Genomic DNA, 25685 nt, shown 5'->3' with positions numbered 1-25685 from the left:
GTGAGGGAGATCGGTCGTATGCTGTCAAAAGTGATGGATTGTGAGGCTTGGGAAGTAAAGTGATATCTGCGTGGCGCTACTGGGGCGGTACTGTGCTATTAGTCCAGTGGCGGTTGTAACAGGCACGGAGAGATTCCAAGTGGTCGTCGTTAAGGTTACGAAGTAGCTTGTACGTTATTAAATCGTGTTCCGCGTGTTGTTGTGCGGGTTAACCGGGTGAGTGCTTGCGTGAGTTCGTCCTTAGTAAAAAGGGTCATCGAGCTGAGGATTGGGGGTGCCGGCGTAGACCGCGAGGGAGCTGCCAGATGGTGTGGGTCCGAATATCTTGTGACGGATCTGAAAGAGTAGTTGATCAGGCGGTTGAGAGTGGTTGAGGAAAAGTCTGGCTATATTTTTCGAAGTGGCAGTTTTGGTAGGGGTGTTTCCCAGTAGGTGGTGTAGGATGTGACAAGCTTTCTTGATTGTGAGTGCCATTCATTGGTCACAGAAGCCGCGCCAGTTTTGGGGCTTGCAGTTGTTTGGCCTATTTGAGAACTCTTCTGTAATCTGCGCAATACGACGTTTAAGCTTGCGATTCTGTTTATTACGGCGCCATCCGTTGAGTAGGCTACGTCGTACCGTCCATAGATGGTTGAGATGGTTGTCTACTGCCGGTAGATCCTGCATGCGCGTGATTTTCTTAGTGTGAGAGTTTCGTAGATCGAGGAGTTGTTGCGTCCATTGCTCTAGGTTACCTTTCGGCAGTTAGGTTGGAAGTGAAGCTTCGCGGAAGGCTTGCCAGTCAATGAGCTGCGCCGTGCCCGTCTTGCGACGGATGCTGGTGAGTGGAACGGTGAGGAGTCGCTGGATGGGTGAAATTTACATCATGACATCCAGTTTCTTTTCCGCGGGGGGTGGGGGTGGAGGAAGTCTATCTTGCATACGATAGCCCGTCCCGATTTTTTTAAAGCAAAGCTTCTTACCTCTACCAGCCAACGGTTCCTTCGTGGCGTGCGCGACAAGAAACTCCCAAAGCGGCTGGGGAGTGGGAAGGCGGTCTTCACTCACGGAGCACAGTGTAGACGGTGCGGTGATTAGTTACCCAGCGTTCCCCGCGCTCAGGTGCCTGCTGACAACGGCGGGCGCGTCGGCGGGATGGCTCTGTTGTCTGCTTTAGCGACGGTTGTTTTGGGCCTGTTTTGGGGCAGCTTCGCGTCCATTGCGCGCTTCCTTCGCACGGCTTGATTAACTTGTTCGACAGCGCCTCCTGGGAAACAGGACCAGACGGAATTAAGTGGTCGTACGGCAAAGATACGTTAAGGATTTGTTTGCAGGACGGGAAAACAAAATGTAGAGACCACATACAGACATCTGGACGCCGGAGAAACGCTACTTTTTGCGCACTGCTTGTCACGAATGGGACTCCGTTTTCTAAATTGGTGACTATCAATTCGGTTGTGTTTTAACAGGTATTACAAAAGGCGAAAGGAGCAACTGGTTTTGATAAATAGCCTTTAAAAAGTTCCCCCAGCTTTCTCGCAATTCTCAAACTTACTATACTAACTAGTTTAAATGGGTATCAATCGGAATTAAGCTCACATGCCCAATTGTTTCGGCGTCTGCGCTTGTGCCGCGCGGTGGCGTAGCCCCGAGCTAGCAAATCAGGATGGCTAGGTTCTGCGGTCACCCTTCGAATGACGCTGCTCTCCGTTTTCCTTCTGCCGACGCACGGCTGGGCTGCAGCGGTGGAGTCCGCCGGTCTAGCCCGGTCGTGGACGACGCTGCTACGTTCGGGGCGACACACCCGCGAATTTCAGGTGACAGCTGGCAGAATCTCGGGTTTCACTGTTTGTAGAGCCACGTGTGTGAATTCAAGTGGCGTCGCGGGGGCAATTGTGGGTGTCGTTTAAAGCTTTGCTTTCCAACCACCTGCACAGCGTGGATTGCAGCAAGTTTTTTTTTTTTTTCGCAGCCGCTTCCTTTGCTCTGGAAGAGTGGCGTCCCTGATGTCTTCAAAAGCTGTTATAAAAACCTAATTTTAGGAACTTTCGGCGATCGTAAAAATTTTGAGGTTGAGTGCTGCCTTATATGCTGTCCTGATGAAGGCGTTTGGGTTTTTTTCAGTTAGGGTACGTTTGTGGTACGCAGGGCTGTACTATATCCGGTTAATAATCAGTGCCCGCATGAGTCTTATCGTTTCTTCTCTCATTACTGCTGTTCCCTTGGTTACGCGTTTTACACTGTGAATTAATTCGTTAAAGATTTTCTGTATTTTGGGGATCGTGAGAGCGGCTCCGCCGCTTCAAGCTTCCGCAGGGGCGGTAATCTCCTCCGCGGCCCGAGCCATTCTATCCAAGTGCAAGCCACCGGGTAGAGCCATAGAGCTCGTGTGGGTCCCGGCTTACGCGCGGGTAGCAGGTAGAACCATCGCCGACTACCATGCCCGAGAAATGTCAATTCGGGCCGAGCACGAGCCGGAAGAGCTACCACACCCGGTTACCCGCTTTTGGGACATTACCCGGATGTACCGTGACGAGAGGTGCAGACTGCGGGAACCGCACCGCAAACTGACTAGGCAACAGCAGACGATCCTGCGTCGAGCGTAGGTGGGATCGTTTGCGCATCCCGTACTAATGAACCGCATGTACCCTGCGGAACACGATACGCTCTGTACGTTTTGCAAAAGAGAGAAGGGCACCCTGCCGCACATCTTGGCAGAGTGCACAGAACTCATCAAGACCCCCCCTCCTTCCCGTCCCCACAACACCCCCAATCCCCAACCCCTTGAGCGATGGGAGACCTTGTTGTCCAGCCCCGCCCTGCCGACTCAGCTCGCACTGACACACAGGGGCCAGGAGCTGCTGGGAACATATGGGTCCCGTAACTAGGGAACCACCCCGTCTGGTGCCAGCGTGCACCACCGATTTCTTTTTGGGCTCAGTAAAAGTTGATTCCTCCTCCTCAGTAGGACCATTCTGAGAATTCTTGCCAGCGTGTTCTCTGAGATGACACTTAAATATTTCTTAAGTTGATCTTTAACCTGGCCATGTGGTGCATCACTAGCTTGCCCCACATACCTTGCAGCAGTGACAGAGCAGCAGGAAAATGAAAAATCAAATTAAAAATTACTATGATTAAGCGGAATATATGAGTTTTATTTCTTACTAGGCGACATTTTAGGCTGTGTCTCCTCATAATCTGGAAATTACCCGGTAATATTCTGTGTATGCGGCATGCGGCATGCGGCACATTTCACAATAGCCACGGAAATTAAAAGTTGTAACATTTTGGGAGAGTTACGCGGGGAAGGTATGCACCCGGGCTACAAGGCGCGCCGTAGTGGAGGGCTACGAATTTATTTAGTACGCTTGTTCGCTCGGGAACGTGCTTAGAAGATAGGCATGCACTATAAAACTAACTAGAGCAACGGGCTTGGTGAAATGAAAGACCAGATGAGAAGACAAGTTGCAAATTGAAAGTGTTCAAAGATAAAAGAACGAACAAGTTCGTGCCATAAACGATGGGGGATCATGCCAGATAAGCGTCTTGGGAATTGTAACAATATGACATGAAAGTCAAAATCGGCAAACATTTTCAGCCGGAAGCTTTGACACGAAGCGTAGTTCGACATGTCATGTACACATAAGGCGGTATCACTTGGTAAAAACACGGTACAACACCCACTAGGGCACGAAGAAAAAAAAAACACTAAACATGGAACTCCTGGTCCAGTGACGCGAGAAACACATGCCCAATTCGGATCCCACACGGATTCCCAAGAAAGCCATTATGGGACCACGAAGTGGCCTGGGCAGTTTCTGCTGGCCCGTACATGGCGCGTGCACTGCAGGCGTTCACATGCGGAAGGGCTCGCGCACTTTCGATAGAGACGAGGCCAGACGAAGCGCCCAGTGGCTCGACGTCCCTGAAGCGTCTCGCGTGCTGCCTGCTAGACACTGTTGTGGTCGCGCCGCCTGTCCCGGCGGAGCAGGTGTTCTTCCTCTTCCGTCGGCGGTCCGACGGGGAGGGAAATGGTGAGCGAGGTCCAGAGAACGGCGTCGCGCTGGCGCTCGTGCACCGTGCGCGCCAGCAGGCAGAGCGCCACCAGTGCGGCCAAAGTGACGAACGCGTAGCGGGTGTCCCAGTAGATGCACAACGGGATGGCCAGCAGCCCCACAGTGAGCAGCACGAAGAAGGCCAGCACGGTGCACGCCTCTCTGAGCTCCCACCCTCGCATGGAAGGATGCGCGGACCTGCAACGAGAAGAAGCCGCCGTCCGCGGCAAGATACGCCTATGGTATAACTCTCCATTGTGAGGACCAGGAGGTCGGATGAGCGCTCTCGCAGGCAGTCTTTAAACACGACAAAGCTCTGTGGCAAGCATAGCGGAATTACACGCAGATCATTTCGACTGAATTATCCCTTTGGCGGAACCGCTTAAGATGCGACTCTCCTTCCACAAACAACACTCATTGCGCAGAACTCCAGATCACATGTATCACTGGTTCTTTCTTGAGCCGCCGTATGAACTTCCAGCGTATAGATGGTGATGCAAGTATCGTGGAAGTCTCATCCAGAGTTGGCATCATTGAACTAATCAGCGAAATAAACCCCATGTAAGGTGCTTGCGAAAAGCCCACGCGCTCGTGAGCATACCCTACACGGGGCAGCCTTACTTGTCCATGTTACAACCGCCTTCCAACAAAGGTAATAACCAACAGTGGTGACAGGAAGAAACGGTATGCAGATGCTGCAATCGAAGCCGTTGGTGCACGATTCTTGAAGCCGGATGCGGGTAGTTGTACGCACTGTACATATCAGTAGCAACACCATTGGAAAGAAACACGAGGTACTACTTGTATTATAAGCACGGTCCTTGCCGTTTTCACTTTACGTTCGCACAGTGCCGCTACTCTGAAACAGAGAATAGGGGGGAGGGGCAGGCTTATGGAAGCTGATGGTTGAGTTTATTGCATCACAAACTCGGCGTTGAACAAAAGATTCACACGCACTCATAAGAGTATAGAAGCGTACTGCTGACTCCACGGCCCCACCAGGAAGAGCGCTGGTATGAGGGTAGTCAGAAGAACTGCGGTGACGCAAAAAAGGCGCTAGTTTGCAATGGCAGAGGCTTTGATCAAGCTTGATAAAGCAGCTACAAAAATCAAGGGCATGTGCTTGTCGGGACTAGCCAATACATCGCTGTTGCCTTGTTTTATTCGTATATATTTTTTTCCAAATCGGCAACCATCCTCTGGAACAATTTGGTAATTAAAAAGCCCCGAGCATTCTTGTTCGCAGACAAGCCAACAAATGCGGGAATTAGATACGAACGGCGCACACAGTCTGCAACACAAAGCTTTAAATAAACTGTTGCCTTTTTATGCGCCGAAGCTGTACACACGTTGAGGCTTCCCGTAGAGAGGGCTACGGATTAATTTAGTCCAACCAGGGATCTTTAACTTGCGCCGAAATCTCGACACACGGAAATTTTAATTTTTGCCTTTATCCTAAAAACTGCTGCTTTGGCCTGGAGTCGAACCCGCGTCCTAGGACTAAGTGATTCGGTCCGCCGTGTGCGTACAGCAGACAGCGTGCACGGGACCGCCTATCATCGTAACCAGCAGTATGAACGCGTCGCGATAAGCTGCCCCAGACAAGCGGTGCCAATGCAGAGGCGGCAAGACGAGGAGAGTACAAAAAAAAATAGTATCCTTCCACTCTTACGAAGAATGAAGGAAGGTGCACGAAATAAAGCACGTTTGTAATTTGCGATTGAGCATACTTCCCAGCCAATTAGCTGAATGAAACTTGGAACCCAAGCTTTATTTCAGCCGACAAACATAAAGGTGTTCGTTTGCTTGCCGCGCCGTAGGCATCTTTCGGTTTGTGTAACACATCAACCCAATCCGCTCAACCACTGAGGACACCGGACAGGTCGAATTGGACCGTCTGACGCCCACGTTTAAACTTCCCGCCAGCACAACGAACATGTCACCAATGAGGGCATGAAACCTATAGCTGCGCGTGCACACCCACCCTCGCTCCATTCCCAACATGTGCACGCGTAAACCAGAAACCGGTTATGTGCGCGTGCTTAGAAGTGAAAGACACCATCGAAAATGTCGCTCAGAAAGCCCTTTAGGCTGAACAAGTAATGGGGCTGTTCGATTTTCCACTTCTGGCTGCCTGGGGCTGCCCGCGGGCAGCCAGAAGTAAGAGCCGGTCATTCTCGTTTGTCTGGGGCAGTTTAATTCGTTACTTCCGGCGTCACCAGACAGATCGCCTTTGATTTTCTCTGATCAACTGATCTCTGGCTTCCCACGGGCTGCCAGAACCGCCAGGATGTTTGTGCTCTGGCGGCGAGCTGGCTTCAGTCTGGAAGCTAGCAGACGGCACCATAGAGAAAAACATATATTTGCTTTCTCTATGACGGCTTTCTTTTAAAGGCCATTGACTCCTGCCGTGCGGCCAGTTTCAGCATAGCATTGAAGATATGCGGTTATTTCGGGTTTTAAAGTTGCCTTAGCCAATGCGCAGCTTAATCTTGCAAGCACAACATTTCACTTTATTTAAACGTTGTCTTTTCATAAGGCATGTTTTCGCAGAGCTCATGGTTTTCGTTGCAACATAGCAAGTATTTTTCATCTCGTAGACGAGAGAGCAGCGTTTCGAGTTAGACGGAAACATACATGTTTTATTTTTTAAGGTAAGCGTTTTTTGCACGAACATATATATGCCTGTACGTGAAGATGTATGTTTTCATTTGTGCGCCCGCAAATGGTGTCAGCAGCTCATCAAAAAACGGCTTCAGAAAGCGCCTCATAGCGCCTCGTAAATCGAAATTTGCCAGAAAGCGCCTCGTAAATCGAAATTTGGTTGTTTGAGGCGTACATCTTTTCAATTGACGTGTATCTTTTCAATTGACCCAATGAACACCCTGGGAAAAGATTCAAAGAAAGCGGAACGTGCGGTATGTTCTGGCCAAAGAAAAAAATAATGAATTCTTGATTTCGTAAGTTGAAAAGGAATGGATGTCCAGCAACAACAAAGGGCTGCCGAAATGAGTCGTCACTGCGTCATGCTCGCGTTTAGCAGCTTCGGGAATAGGCCCGTCCGGATCAAGCGTGCCGACGAAACTGACGGTGAAAGCAGAAATACATTTTGTGAAGTGGGCCGTAGCAGACGATAGAAAAAAAAAAAAAAAAAAAAGAGGTTGCTGCCTTCAGTGCCCGTTGCGCCAGACTTGCTCCTAGATTTTTCTGTTTCCGGTGTACACCAAGCTCCTGAACTACGTAATCATGACGAAACTTCCTGCCCAAGAGCAAGCTTCTGGCAGCCAGCGGGCTGCCAGAACCATAGAGTTTCTTAGTAAGCATACTAGAGAGGAAACTGCACTTGAGAAGCCATGTCGTAGGGGGGGAGGGGGAGGGGCTATGGGAAGACCCCCCTTTTTGGCTTGGGCTTGGGCTTGGCATGACAATTGGATTCTTAAGCGGTTTTTAGGATTTGCTTTCTTCACTATGCATTAACACATCTACGAGCTACGAGAAAGCCGAAATCTTCCCTGTTCTGTGGCAGCCGTGTTCAGCGAAACAGCAGGCAGTGCGTGATATTACCTGACGTTGGTCATGCCGCGGAGTGAAGAAACGTATGACTGAGCGGGTAATATACCGCCGCGAAACTTGTAGCTGACTAAAAAAAAAAGAAACAAAACCTACTTCGACGACGACAAGATACGACTGATACGGGCGCCTGTATCTGTCCTAACTTCTCTTCGTCCGCAACTTTTTAACGCCACGTTTTCTTTTTTCTTCAAGTATGAACCAACTCGCTCAGCAACAAGATTTGTTAAACTGTAGCTGACGGTCGGTGCACCGGTTCACCATGAAGACGACGTTTTGATAGGTGCGCTCAAAAAGCTTTCCAAACACTTCAAACAACTTATTATCTGAAATAAAATAAAGTAAGAGGCTCTAATGAGTTTCCCCCCAAACATTAACATTGTTGTTAATACCAGCTTGGCCTGCCGAATAGTAGGCACAACCGTGCCTGCAAAAATGCGCTTTAATCCCTTTTTTCTTAGCTTTAAAACAGCCTGTTTGATTTTCCACTTATATAATAACACAGCATTCTATGCGTTTTTTGTGGCACTGCGTTCGAATATATGGCCACTAAAGCGTTTTAATCCAAGCCAATGATGAAACTAAGGCGAGCGCATGATCTAATGGGGGTCCATGACTACACAGACGGCTTTGATGTGAGCCGCATAGACGCTAGCGCCAGATTCCTCTCTAGTGTATACTGTAAGAAACTCTATGGCCAGAACGTCTGTAAATCGAACAGGCCCAATATTGGCTTACTCGGCAGGCTAGAACTTGAGGCGGCAATGGCGGCAGCAGCGGTTTTCCGTCGTTTTCTCGATCATTCGCGCTTCTGTTCGGGCCGACGCGTCTTCAATTCCCGCTTTTATTCTAGGTGAACGACATGCGTCTGTCCCATAGCGAGCTAAAACTTGGAAGGCCTCAAGCTTTTTTCTAGCTGTCCGTTTCCCCCCACCGTGGGAATCTATACTGTCGGTGTAACACCAACCCAGACCCGAACTGCTCGATTACGAAGGACAGCTTACAGAGCGTATGAGGCATGAGTCTTTCCCGGTTAAATCTCCCACCAGCGCAACGGGCATATATCGGTAGCGGCACGAAGTCAAACTGTGCGTGCACGCCCCTCTACTTCCACCCCTATTCCGTTCACGCATAAACAGGCAATCGGTGATGGGCGCATACTTAGGCGCGAAATACACCGGCGAAAATGTCTCTCGTAAAGCATTTTAAGCTGAAGAAGAATTATGTGCTCACGCCGGTGCTCCAACCAGTCTAGTGCTCACCAGGAATTCACAGCTCTTCGGGTAGGTGGAATTTCAGGCGGCGGCGGCTTTCAGGCGTTTTTTTACGCCCATTCGCGCTCCTGTTGATTCTCCGCAATCATCTGATAAAGGCGCAACCGTCATTGTCAGTCCAAGAAGCGTCGGTGGTGACGAGGGGAATACCAGTTGTGAAAGAGGGGTGAGCGGTGGCGGGGAGGAGCCCCGGAGCGGCGCCGAATAAATCGGCTTCACCGGAATGAAAACAAAACTAGGTTGAGGGGGGTGGGGGGGTAGACATCTACTGCTTCGCACCCACCCACACACACACACAGGCACGCACGCACGCACGAACGCACGCAAAAACTGGAGGCTTAACCATCACATAGTGTGTAGGGTAGCCGCTGACCGCTTCCCAAAAATATTCCGCAATTTGACCCCCATCGGAGTCAGCATTGCGAACTCCTTAGCGGCAACTCCACAAGTTGCGCATGGCACGCAGGAGGAGGTTACAAGGAGCTTGCGTGACTTGTAAGGGACATCACTGCTGCCAGACGCGATTCCCAGTACCCGGTCGAATAATGGCTTATGACATAAGGGACTTCACCACGAGAAGGTAGGCTAAAGGTCCACTCCGTCTGTCGCACCACAACCCAGGCCGCCATATATATATATATATATATATATATATATATATATATATATATATATATATATATATATATATATATATATATATATATATGTCACGAAGACAAGGACGATGCAGTTGTGTTGAATGAGAAACACGTTTATTGGAGTGAACTTGGGCTCCCCTAACAACTCAAAAGAATACAGAGGCGGCGAAGCAGCGGTCAACAAAGTGACTTGCACAGGCGAGTGTCGTCGAATCGAATGCCCCGGCGTCCGCACTGCAGGCTTTTAAGTGCGAATGCACTTTATAAGCGACCCCAAACCATCCACCGCCGGCGTCGGCGGCGGCGTCGGCGTCCGCAGTGCTCCTCTATATTTAAAAAAGAAACAGCATCCGGCGCCAGGTTTCGATCCGAGGACTTTGCGGCCGCAGCGCGACGCTCTACCGACCAAGCCACGGACGCGACGCTGACATCAGTGTTAGGACGCGCCTTATATCTTTAACACATTCAAACTACGTCGTCAGCGGCGTGCGTTGGCGACTCAGCGGCGTTATAGCGGCTTGATAACTGCGTGGTGTACACGTGATACTACAAACCCGATGGAAGAGATGGAAGAGAAGGCGGCGAGGCGGTGGGCTGCGGGGGCCGAGCGCAAGCGCCGCAAGCGGGCCGACAACCGTGCATTCGCACTTTCACATTCTCCCCCTCGGGGAAATGCGGGGGAATTTTTTATCTTTTGGCGCGCGTGGTTCTCGAAACGTCGATTCGCATCGAGAACATAGTAGATCCAAGAAGATTATTCTGGGCTGTTCACGTTAGATTGGAATGCTCTCCCTATGACAACAGATAACACATCCGGCACAGAAAGAAAGAATGGAACACGCGCTTCCCTTGGCGCAGAGATAACACAGACCGGCGCAGCCGGGCGGTAAAAGCAAAACACAAATAAACAAACCCAATGTATGGTTCGCGGCAATATATATATATATATATATATATTGTAGTGCGAAAGACGAGCAAGTGGCGCGCAGCCACCATGCGAGCACTACCGAGCAACTGATAAGCTACGCGGCCACAACAACCGTCAGCAATGTCATTGTGATTGGCGTACGCCACTCAAGGAGATTGACCACTTGAATTGTGCAGATGACGACGAGGCAGCACGGTGAGCCACCGCAGCGGCATCGTCATCGGCGTGAAGCTCGTGAAGTGCTCGAGATATACTGCCGGCTGGAACACTTATCCCCTTGCCACTTCTGAGTGCCTCTCCTACTCTCCGCTTTCAAGGCAATAAACCCGCATTACAATATATATATATATATATATATATATATATATATATATATATATATATATATATATATATATATATATATATAGTTAGTTTCCGGGACATTCAAGTCTTAGAAATATCTTCGCATTTAGAGAGCAGAAAAGGTTGAACTTAATGAATGGTAGATGAAATAAACAGATGTTGCATGTTGTATCGGCGCGTGCGCTTACTGCAACTCTTTCGTTCTGTGCCTTACCCCTACACACCGGAAAATTTATGCTAGTTCACATGATGTTCATACGGTGACCCCTGTGACTGCCCCATGACACATTGATGGCAAACCTTTCATGGAAGAATACGGTACAGCTCAACTCCGCGGAAAACGAAATTCGCGCAAAACAAAATACTTTGGTGCTCCCAGAAAACTTCTTTGAGGTTCAGCCCTTATGACACTTTGGTATCACTCAGGTATGATGATGGTTAGAGTTTTTTGGCGCAAGGCCAGCTGGGGCAAAGAGCGCCAAACAAAAGTATCTAAGAGAAAATAGTGGCTACTAAAGCCAAAATAACAATAAAATCAATTAACGGCAGTGGTGATGGCTGGTGTATAGGGCCAGATTTGATTATGCGTGATAGGAAATGAGGTTTAAAAACTTCACGTCTGACAAGTACTCAAACACACGTTTCACGGAAAACATGGCATCGCCACCCAGAAACAGCGATGGATGTAGGGGAATATGTTGTCTGTAGAGTTCTCTGAAGTGTTTGTGTCGTGTTGTGTGAAGTGCCTTGCATGTGATTAGTATGTGCACTACGGATAGGGCCTCTCCGCACCTGCTGCACTGGGATCTAGAAGATCCCGTCAGCAGATAAGAGTGCGTGGCATGGGTGTGCCCTATCCGCAGCCTACCCAAGGCGACTTCTGTGTGTCTGTTGCGTGTGTCAGTGGTGTATGGTCCCAAGCGTGGTTTTATAACGTGTAACTTGTTATCTGTCTGTTCACTCCAGTGTGTTTGCCATGTTCTACGCAAGTGTTGTCTTATGTGTGGCTTGAGGTCTGTATATGGTACGGTTGTTATGTCTACAGTGTTCCTGAGTGCAGCAGCAGCGGCCCCCTCGTCTGCCAACTTGTTCCCAGCGATCCCAGCGTGTCCTGGGACCCAGCAGAGGAGCAGCTGATGCTTCTGCGCATACAAATACATGATGGTGTTAAATACAAGATTAACTATGTGGTTTTTGGGGGTGTATGCGATAACAGTGCGCGAACAACACTGAAGGAATCTGTGTAGATGATAGACTTCGGAATTTGATTTTCCAGTATGTGTCGTACAATCAGTAAAATTCCATATGCTTCTGCTGAAAAAATTGTTGTGTGGACGCTCATGGTTCTGGCTGCACTGAAATTCGGACCATGAGCAGCGCAGGAGACTATAGTGGAGGTTTTAGACGCGTCACTGTAAAATTCTGCAAGTGGGTATTTAAACTGCAGAGACAGAAAGTGCTGCAGTATTGCAGCTCGTGGTACCCGATTTTTGTCAAGTTTTATAAAAGAAAGGTCGCACGACACAGGGCGAACTTGCCAAGGCGGTAAAATGTTTGAAAAGGATGACCTGTACACATCTAAAAATGAAGCGCTGAGATCCGAGGCTCGCTCTCTCACTCTAAGTGAAAAGGGCAGAGGAACGGATGGGCGATTTACAAAAAGCAGAGACGTTGATGTATCGTTAAAGACAGGATAAAAAGGATGGTTATTCAGCGATGAAATTTTAAAAGCATAAAGTAAGTCCATGTACGTCCGTTGGTTCTGAAGACTCCACTTATTACACTCGGCATACAGACTCTCGACAGGGCTAGTGCGAAAAGCACCCGACGCAAGCCGTAGCCCCAAGTGTAGCACTGGGTCAAGCATTCGCAACGCTGTTTTAGTCGCCGACCCATATACCACACTGCCATAGTCTAAACGAGACCCAACCAAAGCAGTATAGAGCCGTAGTAGGAGTTCTTTGTCGGAACCATACGATTGGTGGGAGAGTGTCACAGAATTAAGCGAAGTAATAATTTAGTGGCCGATGTCTCGGACGGGAGGAGCGACAAACAACTCCCCCTTACGTGCGAATTCGAGAATGTGGTTCGGACCGGCTAACCGGCGATAGGTCCACGCCTGATTGGCCGCTGGCGTGAGGCACGAGACGGGGCACGAGAAAACAGTTTCGAAACAACGGAAATTTACTTAACATTCACGGGAAATTCAAAACAGATAGACAGAGAGGGTAATACAGGCAAAGAAAACGAAGCTCGGCTTAACAAACACGAGGGAAGGAGTAAGGCACACAATAGGCGGGCAGGGGAGCTTCCCCCCCAACTACTCTAACACTCGGTTCGCTAGACACACACGCACACACCCGTACACACAACAGGGTACACTAAGAAAAGAGGGTAATCAAGTCCGCGGAGTCGATGCGAAGGAGGAAGATAATAGTGAGGGCGATTATAGAGTCTGCAGAAGAGTGGGGAAGGGGAGGAGGTCTTAGCTGGACTTTGGTCGGTGGTCTCGGTCTCGTCGGGGAAGATGCGTCGGCTCGCCGGTCGTCTGCGATGAGTCCCGTTGATCGGCGACGCAATTCGGGCACACCTGGGCCGCGCACCGTCCCCTCCTCGAGGGGAATTCTCGGGGGCCGAGGTCGCCGCTGTCGTCGCACTCGGGGCTACAGCGCAGCCCACAGAACCGGCCGCCGCGTCACAACCGCACCACCTTCCACCGCCACTGCTCGCTTCCTTCTCCCCGTGAGTCGTGAACCCCGCGCTGCACCGAGCACAGTCTTTCGGACCGCGCCTCTTCCGAGAACCAAGCGGGTGGAACCTCCGCTGGCCGCGGCACTCTCGCCCCTCTCTTCCGAAACACATGGCCCACTGCCCCGCGGGCCGAAATGGCGGCGAAAACATTCCTGCTCCGCCGGGATCCTCCCGCTGGGTCCCAATATGGCGAGCGAAAAAAAAAAGAGACAGCCATGGAGGGGCCCGAATTTCGCGACACTGCCCCCCCATCAAGAATGTTATTCCCAATAGCATTCAAACCAAACATCCAAAGCGAAATACGGGCACCAGACAAAACCACACCAAGTAACCGACATCGCCCAAAAGGGGGTGGCCATACTGGCCATAGGAGGGCCCGGGGATACACACGATAACAAAGTAACAGCGCGTTGCATATGAACAGGGCCGCGCTTCTCCGCATACACCGAAAATTAAGTCGAGGAAGATAAAGAGAAAAAGCTACACACTGTCTACATACATAGTACACTCCAATACGCACTCGCAATGGCGCAATAAAGTTCTGAGGCCATGCGGACCCCCCACTCACACATGATCTCGCGCAGCCGCAATAGAAACAGGCGAAAATTCGACTACATAGCGTGGCACGGGGTACACTTGGCTATACATTCACAGAGACATTCACCGCGGAGCACACGAACACTTCACATATATCAATGACCCGGCCCATGAACGAGCAAAAAAAAAAAAAAAAATGGAGCCGCTGTCATTTCCAGGCCGCAGGAGCCAGGTAGTCCTTCTACACCCTGCTCAAGTAGTCGGCCCCGACATTATCTCGCCCCTTAATGCTGGCGATGGTGAAATCGTACTCCTGGAGCAGGAGGGCCCAACGGAGAACGCGAGCGTTCGTAAACTGAGCCTGGCGGATGTAAGTTAGTGGCTGGTGGTCCGTCTGAATAGTGAAGGACCTCCCATACAAGTAGAAGTTGAAGCGTTTCACCGCCCAGACTATGGCGAGGCACTCCTTCTCTATTGCTGAGTACGCCCGTTCTCTCGGAAGCAACTTCCGACTTGCATATGCCACAGGGTGGAGCACGGCGCCTTTCCTCTGCAGTAAAACCGCCCCGAGCCCCTGGTCGGAGGCGTCGGTGCGTAACACGAAGGGCTGGTCGAAATCGACGACTTGCAAAACAGGTGCCTCGGAAAGGATCCGCTTCAGTTCCTCGAAGGAGCGCTGCTCCCGGACCCCCCACTTAACCGTGTTGGGGGCGAGCTTCTTCGTGAGGTCGGTTAGTGGGGCGGCCACTGTGGCGTAACCGGGGATGAAATCTCGGTAATAGCCAGACAACCCCAAAAAGGCCCGCACTTGACGTTTGGTCACCGGACGGGCAGCGTGCCGGATCCTGTCAAGGGTTGACTCCATGGGACCTAGGTGTCCGTGACCTATGGTGTGACCCAGAAACGACAACTGCTCGAACCCGAGCTGGCACTTCCTGGGATGGACCGCCATTCCGGCTTCCAAGATTCGCGCGAGCACCCGGTCGATGGCCACCAAATGGTCTTCCCACGTCTCTGTGGCCACTAGCACGTCGTCGTAGTAGTGGTAGACGTTGTCGATGCCGTCCAGTACTCGCCGCATGAGCTTTGCGAAAACTGCTGGGGCTGTCTTGATACCGAAGGGCATGCTTTTGAAGTGATACAGTCCACTAGGGGTCGAGAAGGCGGTCTTCTCCCTGGAGGCCTGATCGAGGGGCACCTGCCAGTACCCCTTAGAAAAGTCCATCTTTGAACAGTATTTCCTCCCCCCAACTTCCGCAATTAGACAGTCAGCCCTCGGAATAGGCTCTGCATCGGGCACTAGGACGTCATTCAGCCTCCTGAAATCCACACAGAACCGGTAAGTGCCGTCCGGTTTTCTGACCAGCACGACGGGTGCGTGATACGGTGAGCTGGATCTCTCAATCACCCCCATTTCAACCATGGCCGACACTTCCCTTTCGATGTTCTGTTGCACAGCGAAAGGAAGCGGATATTGCCTCACTTGGATCGGCGCGTCCGTCATCGTGGACAAAGAACACTCTGCCCACGTTGTGAGTCCTGGCTGATCCGAAAATATGCCTTTGTACTTCGACAGCAGAGAGTGCAGCTGCCCCGCTTGTCGGGTAGTCAAGTGATCCGACACGACAATGTCTTCCGGTCCCACCTCGCCTCCGAGGGGCCACGCCATCTCTTCGGCCCCGATGTCGACCGCCACGGCTGACACCGTCTGGACAGGGACACCTGATTTTAGTTCCCTCCTGATGTACTTTTTCAACATGTTCGCATGGAACGTCTTGGGCGTCCCCTCGACATTCACCACGTAGTCAACTTCTCCCTTCCTTTCCGCCACGGCATACGGGCCCTTCCACTTCATGGTGAGCTTGTTATGTTCTGTGGGTAACAAGACGAGCACCTCGTCCCCAGCCTGGAGGTGACGCATCTTGGCTCGGTCGTCGCAGTACGCCTTGTATCGCTCGGCTGCCTGTTCCAACGCCTCATGGGCAAGTTGGCACGTTGTCTCAAGCCTCTCCTTCAGGTCGATGACGTACTGGTAGGCGGTTTTGACCTCTTCTTCCACCTTGTTCCCGGTCCACAGCTCCTTGAGGATGGCCAGTGGACCACGAACATTTCGGCCGTAAAGCAGCTCGAACGGGGAGAATCCGGTGCTGGCTTGAGCAACCTCCCGGTACGCAAACAAAAGGGGTTCCAAGAATCTGTCCCATTCTCTCGGTTGTTCAGCACACATCCTGCGCAGCATCTTCTTTAGCGTGCCGTTCATCTTTTCGACCAGGCCATTGGCCATCGGGTGGTAGGGTGTCGTGGTCTGTAGTCGCAAGGATAGTAGGCGCCCCACCTCGGTCATAAGCTCGGAAGTGAAATTTGATCCCCGGTCGCTGAGCATCTCCTCGGGTACACCCACCCTCGAGAATATCTGCAGCAGAGCTTCGGCCACCCTTTCCGTCTCAATACTTGGCAGCGCGACCGCTTCGGGGAAGCGAGTAGCGTAGTCGACCAACGTTAGAATGTATCGGTTGCCTCTGCGCGTCGTCGGCTTGAGAGGCCCCACGATGTCGATGGCGACCTTACGGAAGGGGGTGTCCACCAGTGGAACCCGTTCCAACGGTACTCTTCTGACCGTGCCGCGATCCACGGTTCTCTGGCAGATGTCGCAGGACGCGATAAACCTCTTCACGTCCCCATGAAGGCCCGGCCAGAAAAAGTCGGCCAGTATCCGATCAATAGTCTTCGCCCGGCCAAGGTGCCCCGCCATCAAGCCCGCATGTGCCAAATGGAGAACTTTGTATCGGTGCTGCTCCGGCACCACGAGCTGCACGGAAGGGGCTCCCGATTGGGGTACATACTCTCGAAAGAGGAGACCGTCGCGCAGGAAGAACCCGCAAGAGCCATTTCTTTTGCAGGTTGACCTCGTTCCCCATCTTTGGGCCTCAAAACACCGCAACAGAGTCTCGTCTGCCTGTTGATCCTCTCGCATTTCTCCCGCACTGACGTCGGAGATAAGCGTCGGCGCACGTAGGGCCCGGAAGTTCTCCGAAGTCTTCGCTCTAGCCTGCTGCCGGGTCGTCACCGCCGCTGCGGGTAAGGTAGGCTCCGTCACCGCGCTCTTGACTTGTGTCTCCTCTGTCTCAGCCGTCCATGTTTTGTCGGGCTTCCCTGGTGGCCTCACCCCGTCGACGTTCCCCAGGATGAGGTCAAATAGCGGGTCATCCATACATCCCGCCACTATCTCCCCGCTGTAGTAGGGCGTGTCTACCTGGATCCGAGCTTCCGGTAGCTTCCTAGCAGTACGGTCCGCCAAGTGAACAGTCCGGTGGGCCCCGGTTAATTCTCGATCGTCCACAAATCTTCGGCTGACGATGACGATGTTGCACCCCGTGTCTCGTAAAACCCTGCAGCGACGGCCCTTGATTCGGCCCTCCACCACCGGCAGGTCTGGTGCCCCGAGAGGCTCGGCAGCGTTGTCTACAGAGGTATGCTTGTCCTCGCTTAGGCTCGAGTACCCCTGTTGCAAGCAGGCGGACACGTTCCTTGCGGCCCCCAGACCCGTGTTCTTCGGGCCTTGTTGACCTCGGTTCGCTCTGCACTGGGCGGCGACGTGCCCCATCCGGTAGCACAGGTAGCAGCGTACGCCCGGTGCTGGCGGATGTGGTTGCCTGTCGAACTGCTCGCGCCGGCCTGGGTCTGCGGTTCTGCCCGCCAGGGGGTCCTCCCGCTTCTGGTCTTTCCTCCCAAAGTTGTTCATGTTCCTAGCCATTACGTAGTCGTCCGCCCTTTGGACGAGCTCCTCAGTGTCCCGCGTCTTCTTTTCTTTTAGGAAGAGTGCCATAGGGGGCCCGCAGTTCTCCAAAAACTGCTCGGACAGGAGCAGACTCTTGACCCCCTGGTAAGCCCTCTCCGTCCCGGAAAGTTGTAGCCACCTTTCCCAATAATTTTCCAGTCGGGCGAAGAACTGCGATGGAGTCTCGTCGTCTCTCGGCGTTTCCCCCCTGAACTTCTTTCGGAAACCTTCTTCCGTGAGGCGGAAGCGGAGAAGGAGTGCCCGCTTCACCTTGTCATAGTCAGCGGAATCGGACGCGGGCATTCGTCCGAAAACGCTGAGAGCCTCCCCCGTGAGGCAAGTACTGAGCGTCGTGGCCCACTGACTTCGGGGCCATTTCTGTGCCTCCGCGACACGTTCAAAACGAGTCAAATAGGCGTCGAGATCGTCGCCCTTCTCGTTAGACGCCGCCATCAGCTTGTGCAGGCTAACCGCGGGCGGTCGTGATGCTGCTTCGGTTTCATTCAAGTCGCCCACTGCACTGCCGCTACTACCAGCCTCGCTCCTCGTGCGCAGGAGTTCCATTTCCTTATCCATTTCTAGCACCCTCTGTGCTGAGCACTCTTTATCGCGCGCCGCGCGCTCCCTCTCACGCTCCTCGCGCTCCTTCTCGCGCACCTCGCGCTCCCTCTCACGCTCATCCTCCTCCCGGCGCCTTTCGCGCTCTGCGGCTCTTTCCTCTCTCAAAAATTCCTGAAGAGCGGTCCCTTCAAAGCCCATCTCTTTACCCAGAGCAACTATACGCTCCAGATCGGCCATTCTGTCTGCCGCGGAAAGATCACCCGTTACCCTATGCCTCACGCCCCGGGCCAATCGTGGTTAGCGGTCCTGCCGTGGACGCCAGTTTGTCACAGAATTAAGCGAAGTAATAATTTAGTGGCCGATGTCTCGGACGGGAGGAGCGACAAACAACTCCCCCTTACGTGCGAATTCGAGAATGTGGTTCGGACCGGCTAACCGGCGATAGGTCCACGCCTGATTGGCCGCTGGCGTGAGGCACGAGACGGGGCACGAGAAAACAGTTTCGAAACAACGGAAATTTACTTAACATTCACGGGAAATTCAAAACAGATAGACAGAGAGGGTAATACAGGCAAAGAAAACGAAGCTCGGCTTAACAAACACGAGGGAAGGAGTAAGGCACACAATAGGCGGGCAGGGGAGCTTCCCCCCCAACTACTCTAACACTCGGTTCGCTAGACACACACGCACACACCCGTACACACAACAGGGTACACTAAGAAAAGAGGGTAATCAAGTCCGCGGAGTCGATGCGAAGGAGGAAGATAATAGTGAGGGCGATTATAGAGTCTGCAGAAGAGTGGGGAAGGGGAGGAGGTCTTAGCTGGACTTTGGTCGGTGGTCTCGGTCTCGTCGGGGAAGATGCGTCGGCTCGCCGGTCGTCTGCGATGAGTCCCGTTGATCGGCGACGCAATTCGGGCACACCTGGGCCGCGCACCGTCCCCTCCTCGAGGGGAATTCTCGGGGGCCGAGGTCGCCGCTGTCGTCGCACTCGGGGCTACAGCGCAGCCCACAGAACCGGCCGCCGCGTCACAACCGCACCACCTTCCACCGCCACTGCTCGCTTCCTTCTCCCCGTGAGTCGTGAACCCCGCGCTGCACCGAGCACAGTCTTTCGGACCGCGCCTCTTCCGAGAACCAAGCGGGTGGAACCTCCGCTGGCCGCGGCACTCTCGCCCCTCTCTTCCGAAACACATGGCCCACTGCCCCGCGGGCCGAAATGGCGGCGAAAACATTCCTGCTCCGCCGGGATCCTCCCGCTGGGTCCCAATATGGCGAGCGAAAAAAAAAAGAGACAGCCATGGAGGGGCCCGAATTTCGCGACAGAGAGAACCTTAAGTATATTCATTGTTTTCAGACATTTATGTTTAAGTTCCTTGATGTGTGGAATGAATGTGAGTTTCTGGTCAAACACGACACCTAAGAACTTGTGCTCCTTGTTCACAGGAAGCGACACGCCATTAAGAGTAATGTCTGGGTCCGGATGGACCCCGCGCTTCCTGGAGAACACAACGCAGGAGCTTTTTGCAGGATTCAATTTAAACCCATTCTTGTCTGCCCAGCCGGCAAGCTTCTTGACACCAAGCTGGACTTGACGTTCGCATATTGACATATTACATGATTTAAAAGATATTTGCACGTCGTCTACATACATAGAATAAGAGATTGTTGGTGGCAGTGCCTTTCCAAGAGAGTTCATCTTTACTATGAAGAGAGTGCAACTCAATACGCCACCTTGCGGCACGCCATTTTCTTGGACGTGAACCTTTGAAAGTGCACAACCAACTCTTACTGTGAACGTTCTCTCCGACAAATAACTAACAAGGGTGTTCAACATATTACCTGAAACACTGAATGACCTGAGGTCACTAAGGATCCCATAACGCCAAGCGGTGTCGTAGGCCTTCTCGAGGTCGAAAAAGACAGTTAAACAGTACTGCTTATGCATGAAGGCATCCTTGATGTATGAGTCAAGAGCCACCAGTTGATCGTTCGTCGATCACCCCACCCTAAAGCCTGCCTGGCAGCTCTCGAGACGACCATTGTACTCGAGGAAGTACACGAGCCTGCGATTGATCATCTTCTCGAAGAGCTTGCACAGGCAGCTCGTCAGGGCTATTGGACGGTAACTTGAGGGGGACGACGGGTCCTTTCCCTCCTTCAAGAAAGCCACTACAATGGCCTCCCTTCAAGAGTGTGGAATGTGCCCCGAAAGCCATATTTTATTATATAGATGTAGAAGTGCTTCAAGTGTATCTGCGTGTAGGTGTTGTATCATTGTATATATGATGTTGTCTGGGCCTGGAGCTGAGGGTTTACACGTGCTTAGAGCAGCCCTCAGCTCATGTAGTGAAAACAGGGAGTTGTAAGAAGTCTGTGATTTATTGTTGTCGCTTAGGGACTTCTTTTCACAAGAGGCTTTATGTTTCAGAAAAGTGTTCGTGTAGTGTGCAGAGCTTGACACGTGTTGGAAGTGTTGTGCGAGTGTGTCAGCCTGGTCTTCCAGTGTGTCCCCTGTTGTACTGACCAGGGGCAGGCTATGTGTATGTTGTCCTTTGAGTTTGCGTATACGTGTCCATACCATGCGTGTGTCTGTGTATGAGTTTATAGATGTTATGAATGAGCGCCAACTATCTCTTTTTGCCTCACGGCGCACACGTTTTCCGTATGCCTTGGCCCGTTTGAACAAGAGGAGGTTTCCCGTCGTGGGGTACCGACGGAGGATACCCCACGCCTTGTTCTGGGCCTCTCGCGCCCGCCTACAGTCCTCATTCCACCACGGCCTCCGCTGGTGGCGCGGGGCACCAGAGGCGTGGGGAATGGACTTTTCGGCGGCGTCGAGGATGTGCGCCGTGAGGAGTTGTGCGGCTTCATCTACGTGTAGGTGTAGTATAGTTGTGTGGTGTAGTTTCGATGTCTCTGTAAATGTATTCCAGTTAGCTCGTGCTTCATTGAACCTATTATGGGAAGATGAACTGCTTGGGCCTTTACCTATATATGTAAGTGAGGTGGGGAAGTGGTCACTGCCATATGGGTCAGTTCCCACACCCCACTCGAGAAGAGGAAAGAACTGCGGAGCCAATAGCCAAGTCAAGACATGAGTATGTGTTGTGTCCTATGTTATGATATGTAGGCTGTTTATTGTTGAAAAGGCATGCTCCAGAGGATGTAAGAAACCTCTCTATCAGGCGACCCCGGGCATCCGTACGAGAAGAGCCCCAAAGAGAATTGTGAGCATTAAGGTCGCCTGTTAGAATGTATGGTTCGGGCAGCTGGTCAACCAGCGCCTTGAAGTCAGAGCTCAAAAGTGCAACATCAGGAGGAATGTATATGGAGCATACCCTTATCAACCTATTAAATATTATTAAGCGTATTGCTACAGCCTCAAGGATAGTGTTTAAAGTGACAGGGTGGCATGCTAAGGATTTCCGGACGATTATGGCCACACCGCCAGAAGAGTGTATGCAGCCATCCCTGTCCTTTCTGTATACCAGGTAGCTATTCAAGAAATTTGTGTGTTTGGAATTCAGATGTGTTTCCTGGACACACATTACACTTGGCTGATTGGCATGCAGAATCTCATGCACGTCGTCAAGATTATTCAGAAGGCCTCTGCAGTTCCATTGAACAACATTTTCTCTTCCCATTATTGTGTGTTCAGAGCTACTGGGGTGTCACTATTTATGTAGGGTCTTTCGTGGCTTGGACTCTTGGAAGGGGTTTTCTGGCCTTCTCTACTGACCTGGACGTCGCAGCCCGTTCCTTCCGCTGCGATGAAAGCCGGAAGGGCTCGACGTCCACGTCGTCATCTGAAGGCAATGGGGTGCCCAGCGGACTGGGCCCCCTTGACGTGGTACCCTTTCGGGTGTTCTTTGCCTGCGCTGCCAGTGCCGAAGGCGTGGGGAGCACGACAGATGGCACAGGCAGTGAGGCGGGGGAGGGGGTCGCTGCGACTGCCTCCGTCTCCATCTCCGTGCCCTTGCGTGTGCTTTGGGCCGGTGGAGAGGAAGCAGTGGATGCAGCGGCATCCCCAACAGACGTTGCCACCACAGCCGCTGCTGGGTGAGCGAGCGGTGCAGAGGATGGTTGGGCTGCCAGAGGTAACCCGGGGGGGGGGGGGGACCAAGTCTGACTCGCGGTACTGGGTCCCCGCCGAGACCAGACGCCGCTCCGCCCCCCGGCGAGCTGCGTCGGCGTACCTCCCCAGGGGGAAAGAGGCGAAACTCTTCCGCGCCTCTGGGAAGGTGATGTTTTCGGTTACCTGAACGTTAATGATTTTTTTCTCAAGATGAAACTTTTCACAAGCGCGAGAGTATGCTGCGTGTGGACCCTGGCAATTCGGGCAGGTGAAGTTGGTTGCAGTGCAGTTGTCGGAGACATGATCATGCTGGGCGTATTTGGCACATGTTGTTCTGCCGCGACAGGAGTTGGTCCCATGCCCGAACCTCTGGCACTTGAAACAGCGCCGCGGGTTCGGGATGTACGGCCGGACAGAACAACGGATGAAACCTGCGTTGACATGCTCGGGCAGTGTGCAGCGGTCGAAAGTCAGAATCAGATGTTTGGTGGGTACTTCTTTGTTGTCTCTCCTAATGACGATGCGCCTTACTGCTGTCACGCCTTGGTCTTTTAGGCCTTCGAGCAGATCAGTCTCTGTCTCGGTTAGGAGATCTGACTCAGATATCACACCCTGGGAGCTGTTGAGGCTGCGGTGGGGTGTGACTCTGATATCAAGGTCTGCCATGCGGGTTAGGCTGATGAGAGTTGTGGCTTGCTGCTGCGTGTTGACCTTAACTAAGACCTCACCGGTTCTTAGTTTTTTAGCATTGTACCTCTTGCCAAGGATGGCTTCAAGAAACTTCGATACAAGGAATACGGATTGTGAAGAAAGAGGCTTGGATTTGTCAACTGATTCAACTATCAAAAAACGTGGGTAGTTGTCGGGTTTCGGGGAGTTGATGGCAGGACGAGGTGGAAAAGATTATTCGGTGCGGACCCTTTTCAGGGTCCGATCAGGTTTGGAGGGGGTTTTTCGATTTACCATATGGCATAGGAAAAAGCAGGGGACGGGGGTACTTCCTTCGCTCGGGTTACCCTGATACCGAGAGAGGTCCCGGAGCTCCCTGCCTGGTAAACAGACAGGGAGCCCATCCGCCGGAGCTTGACCTGGGCTCCGACGGCCACCGTTTGAGGTTTCTACCCTTCACCTTAAAAACACATCACCACGGTAGGTCACAGCTTATGTTGGGGGGCTCGGGGTCCGCGGTATCGCCAATACCGTCACCATGAATACTCAAGGTGCCCCGTGCGGGGGTATCACTCAGGTAAGAAATGCCTTCGAAGCGAAGCACTCGACAGCGAAGCTTGCATCCTGCCATTCCGTAAAATAGCGGACCCCAAGTTTTTTTCTTCCGCGAGTAAAAAAAAAAGCCTAAACGTTTTAGAACGTATTTTTACGTAATTTATGCGACATATAGTTGGGAATATATATTCGAATATTTGCGGAAGCGATGCATAAGTATTGTCAGTATCTCTGATGGCAGGTGATAATAAAAAGAAATTAGGCTTGGAGTGGGGTGGTGCACGCTACATAGTAAATTAATTTCCACAGGAGTCCGTGTGTACGAGATTTCGGCGCACGTTAAAGATCCCCAGGTGGTCAAAATTAATCCGGAGCCCTGCACTACGGCGCGCCTCATCGCCTGCGTTGCGTTGGCGCGTTAAACCCTACAATCAATCAAAATTTCCACAGGAGGCTGTAGCACAAGCGACTATTCTACGAAGTCAGTGAACTTTATTGTCTATAGTGTCGTAACGCTAGCAACACCTGTTTACACTCTGTCCTTGCCTTCCACTTATTTTGCTGTTTTCATCTTTTCTTACCATTGTTCCCTTTCCCCACGTGCAGGATAGCAAACCAGGCCACATCCTGGTTGAGATTCCTGCCTTTCCGTTAACTTTATTCCTTCCTTCCTTCTACCAACAGATCACGTTAAGCCAACAAGTTTTTCTAGAAAAATAACAGCAATATAAACAAGCCAATGACGAATATTGCGATAACATCGCGTACCCTCGCTGCTCCGAGCATTGTTAGAAGTTTTTTTGTTAATACGTGTAACGTGTAACGACAAATAAAAGTTAGGACCATAAAAATGAAAGGCTCGACAGCGGAAAGGGTACATGGTGCTAACCGCTCACTTTCTTACCCTTAGATATATCCACAACCATTACAAAAGCAAAACACGGCTAATCGATACGTCATGTCTGTTGCATCAGTCCATACGCAGCCGATGCCTAGTGGCCCTGCCGATGCTGGAACAGCCCCATTGCAGGGACCCTTTAACCTTCCTAATTGCAGGTGATTCCAAGCGCTGGCGAACCTCCATGTTTTCACTAGCGAGCGCACTACTTTTCTGTACCGACACGTATTGGCTCGTCTCCAGCTTGCTAAATGGTTCACGTTTCCTTTTCAGAAATCAATTAGTCCTCTCAGAAAACAGTTTAAAGCACCATAAGATGTTCTACACAGTAGCTGCATCCATCGTGAATGGTAGGATTACCCCTCCTCCCCCCCCCCCCCTCATTCCGTGCAATACGAGCCTCGAAACAGATGAAGCAAGATAGTCGACACCCCGGGGAAGTGGGCTCCCTTTAAGCCGTTTAAGGCGTAAGCGCCCCGCTTATTTCACTCCGGCTTTCCAGGCAACGTGAATTGAATCACTGCGTGGCGACCGTCGCTCCCTGTTAATCGGTTCCTGGGCGCTGCTGTTCTATTGCATAAGTAATCACCGAGCAGCTTATATCCAGCTTTCTGGGGCCCATGTGTGCTTGCAATGTACGCAAACGGAGAAAGTTGCTGGCCTAGTCGCCTGAAGGCATGCTTCCCCACCAGACAGCAATTATTTACGTCCGAGCCCAGAACACACTGGAACACTTGCCTCAGGGCCTTCGGCGAGAAATCGAAAAGTGCGAGGGAGGCCGTGCATTCCGGGTTTTTTAAGGCAGCAGCTGCCGCCCCGGGCGCTACCCTGCTACTCTCACGGTAGGCTGCACGAAGGACAGATCTGCGTTCGCCGCTAGCAGTCGGGCCCCAGCAAAGCGCGGAGATACGTCTGGCTGCGCACCGTCGACATGGAAAAGGGCCGCCGCGGCCAGTTTAAATTGAGGGCGAGAGATGAAGGACTTTCAGTGCCACGTTTCTCGCCCTATGCATCGCACAATAGCGGCCCTCGATGCCTCAAATCATTGCTATGCGGTGCACGGACC

General features: G+C 51.9%; 1 protein-coding gene across 3 annotated transcripts in view; it reads right to left on the bottom strand.

Moving 5' to 3' along the window:
* Nucleotides 1–3113: 3113 nt before the first annotated feature.
* LOC144148872 (uncharacterized) overlaps nt 3114–25685 on the bottom strand; it is a 34194-nt gene continuing 11622 nt past the window's right edge. For all 3 annotated transcript variants that reach the window (XM_077680398.1, XM_077680408.1, XM_077680394.1), the window contains exon 2: nt 3114–4232. In XM_077680398.1, the coding sequence (XP_077536524.1) occupies nt 3929–4232 (304 nt within the window). In that variant the 3' untranslated portion in view covers nt 3114–3928. The remainder of the gene's footprint in view (nt 4233–25685) is intronic.

Source organism: Haemaphysalis longicornis, unplaced genomic scaffold (assembly GCF_048455015.1).
Source record: "Haemaphysalis longicornis isolate Haplotype H1 unplaced genomic scaffold, Haemaphysalis longicornis Haplotype H1 scaffold_1, whole genome shotgun sequence".
In the NCBI taxonomy this organism is placed as follows: Eukaryota; Metazoa; Arthropoda; class Arachnida; order Ixodida; family Ixodidae; genus Haemaphysalis; species Haemaphysalis longicornis.
Note: the sequence above shows the minus strand (reverse complement) of the source record. Positions and strands in the feature narration are given on the sequence as shown.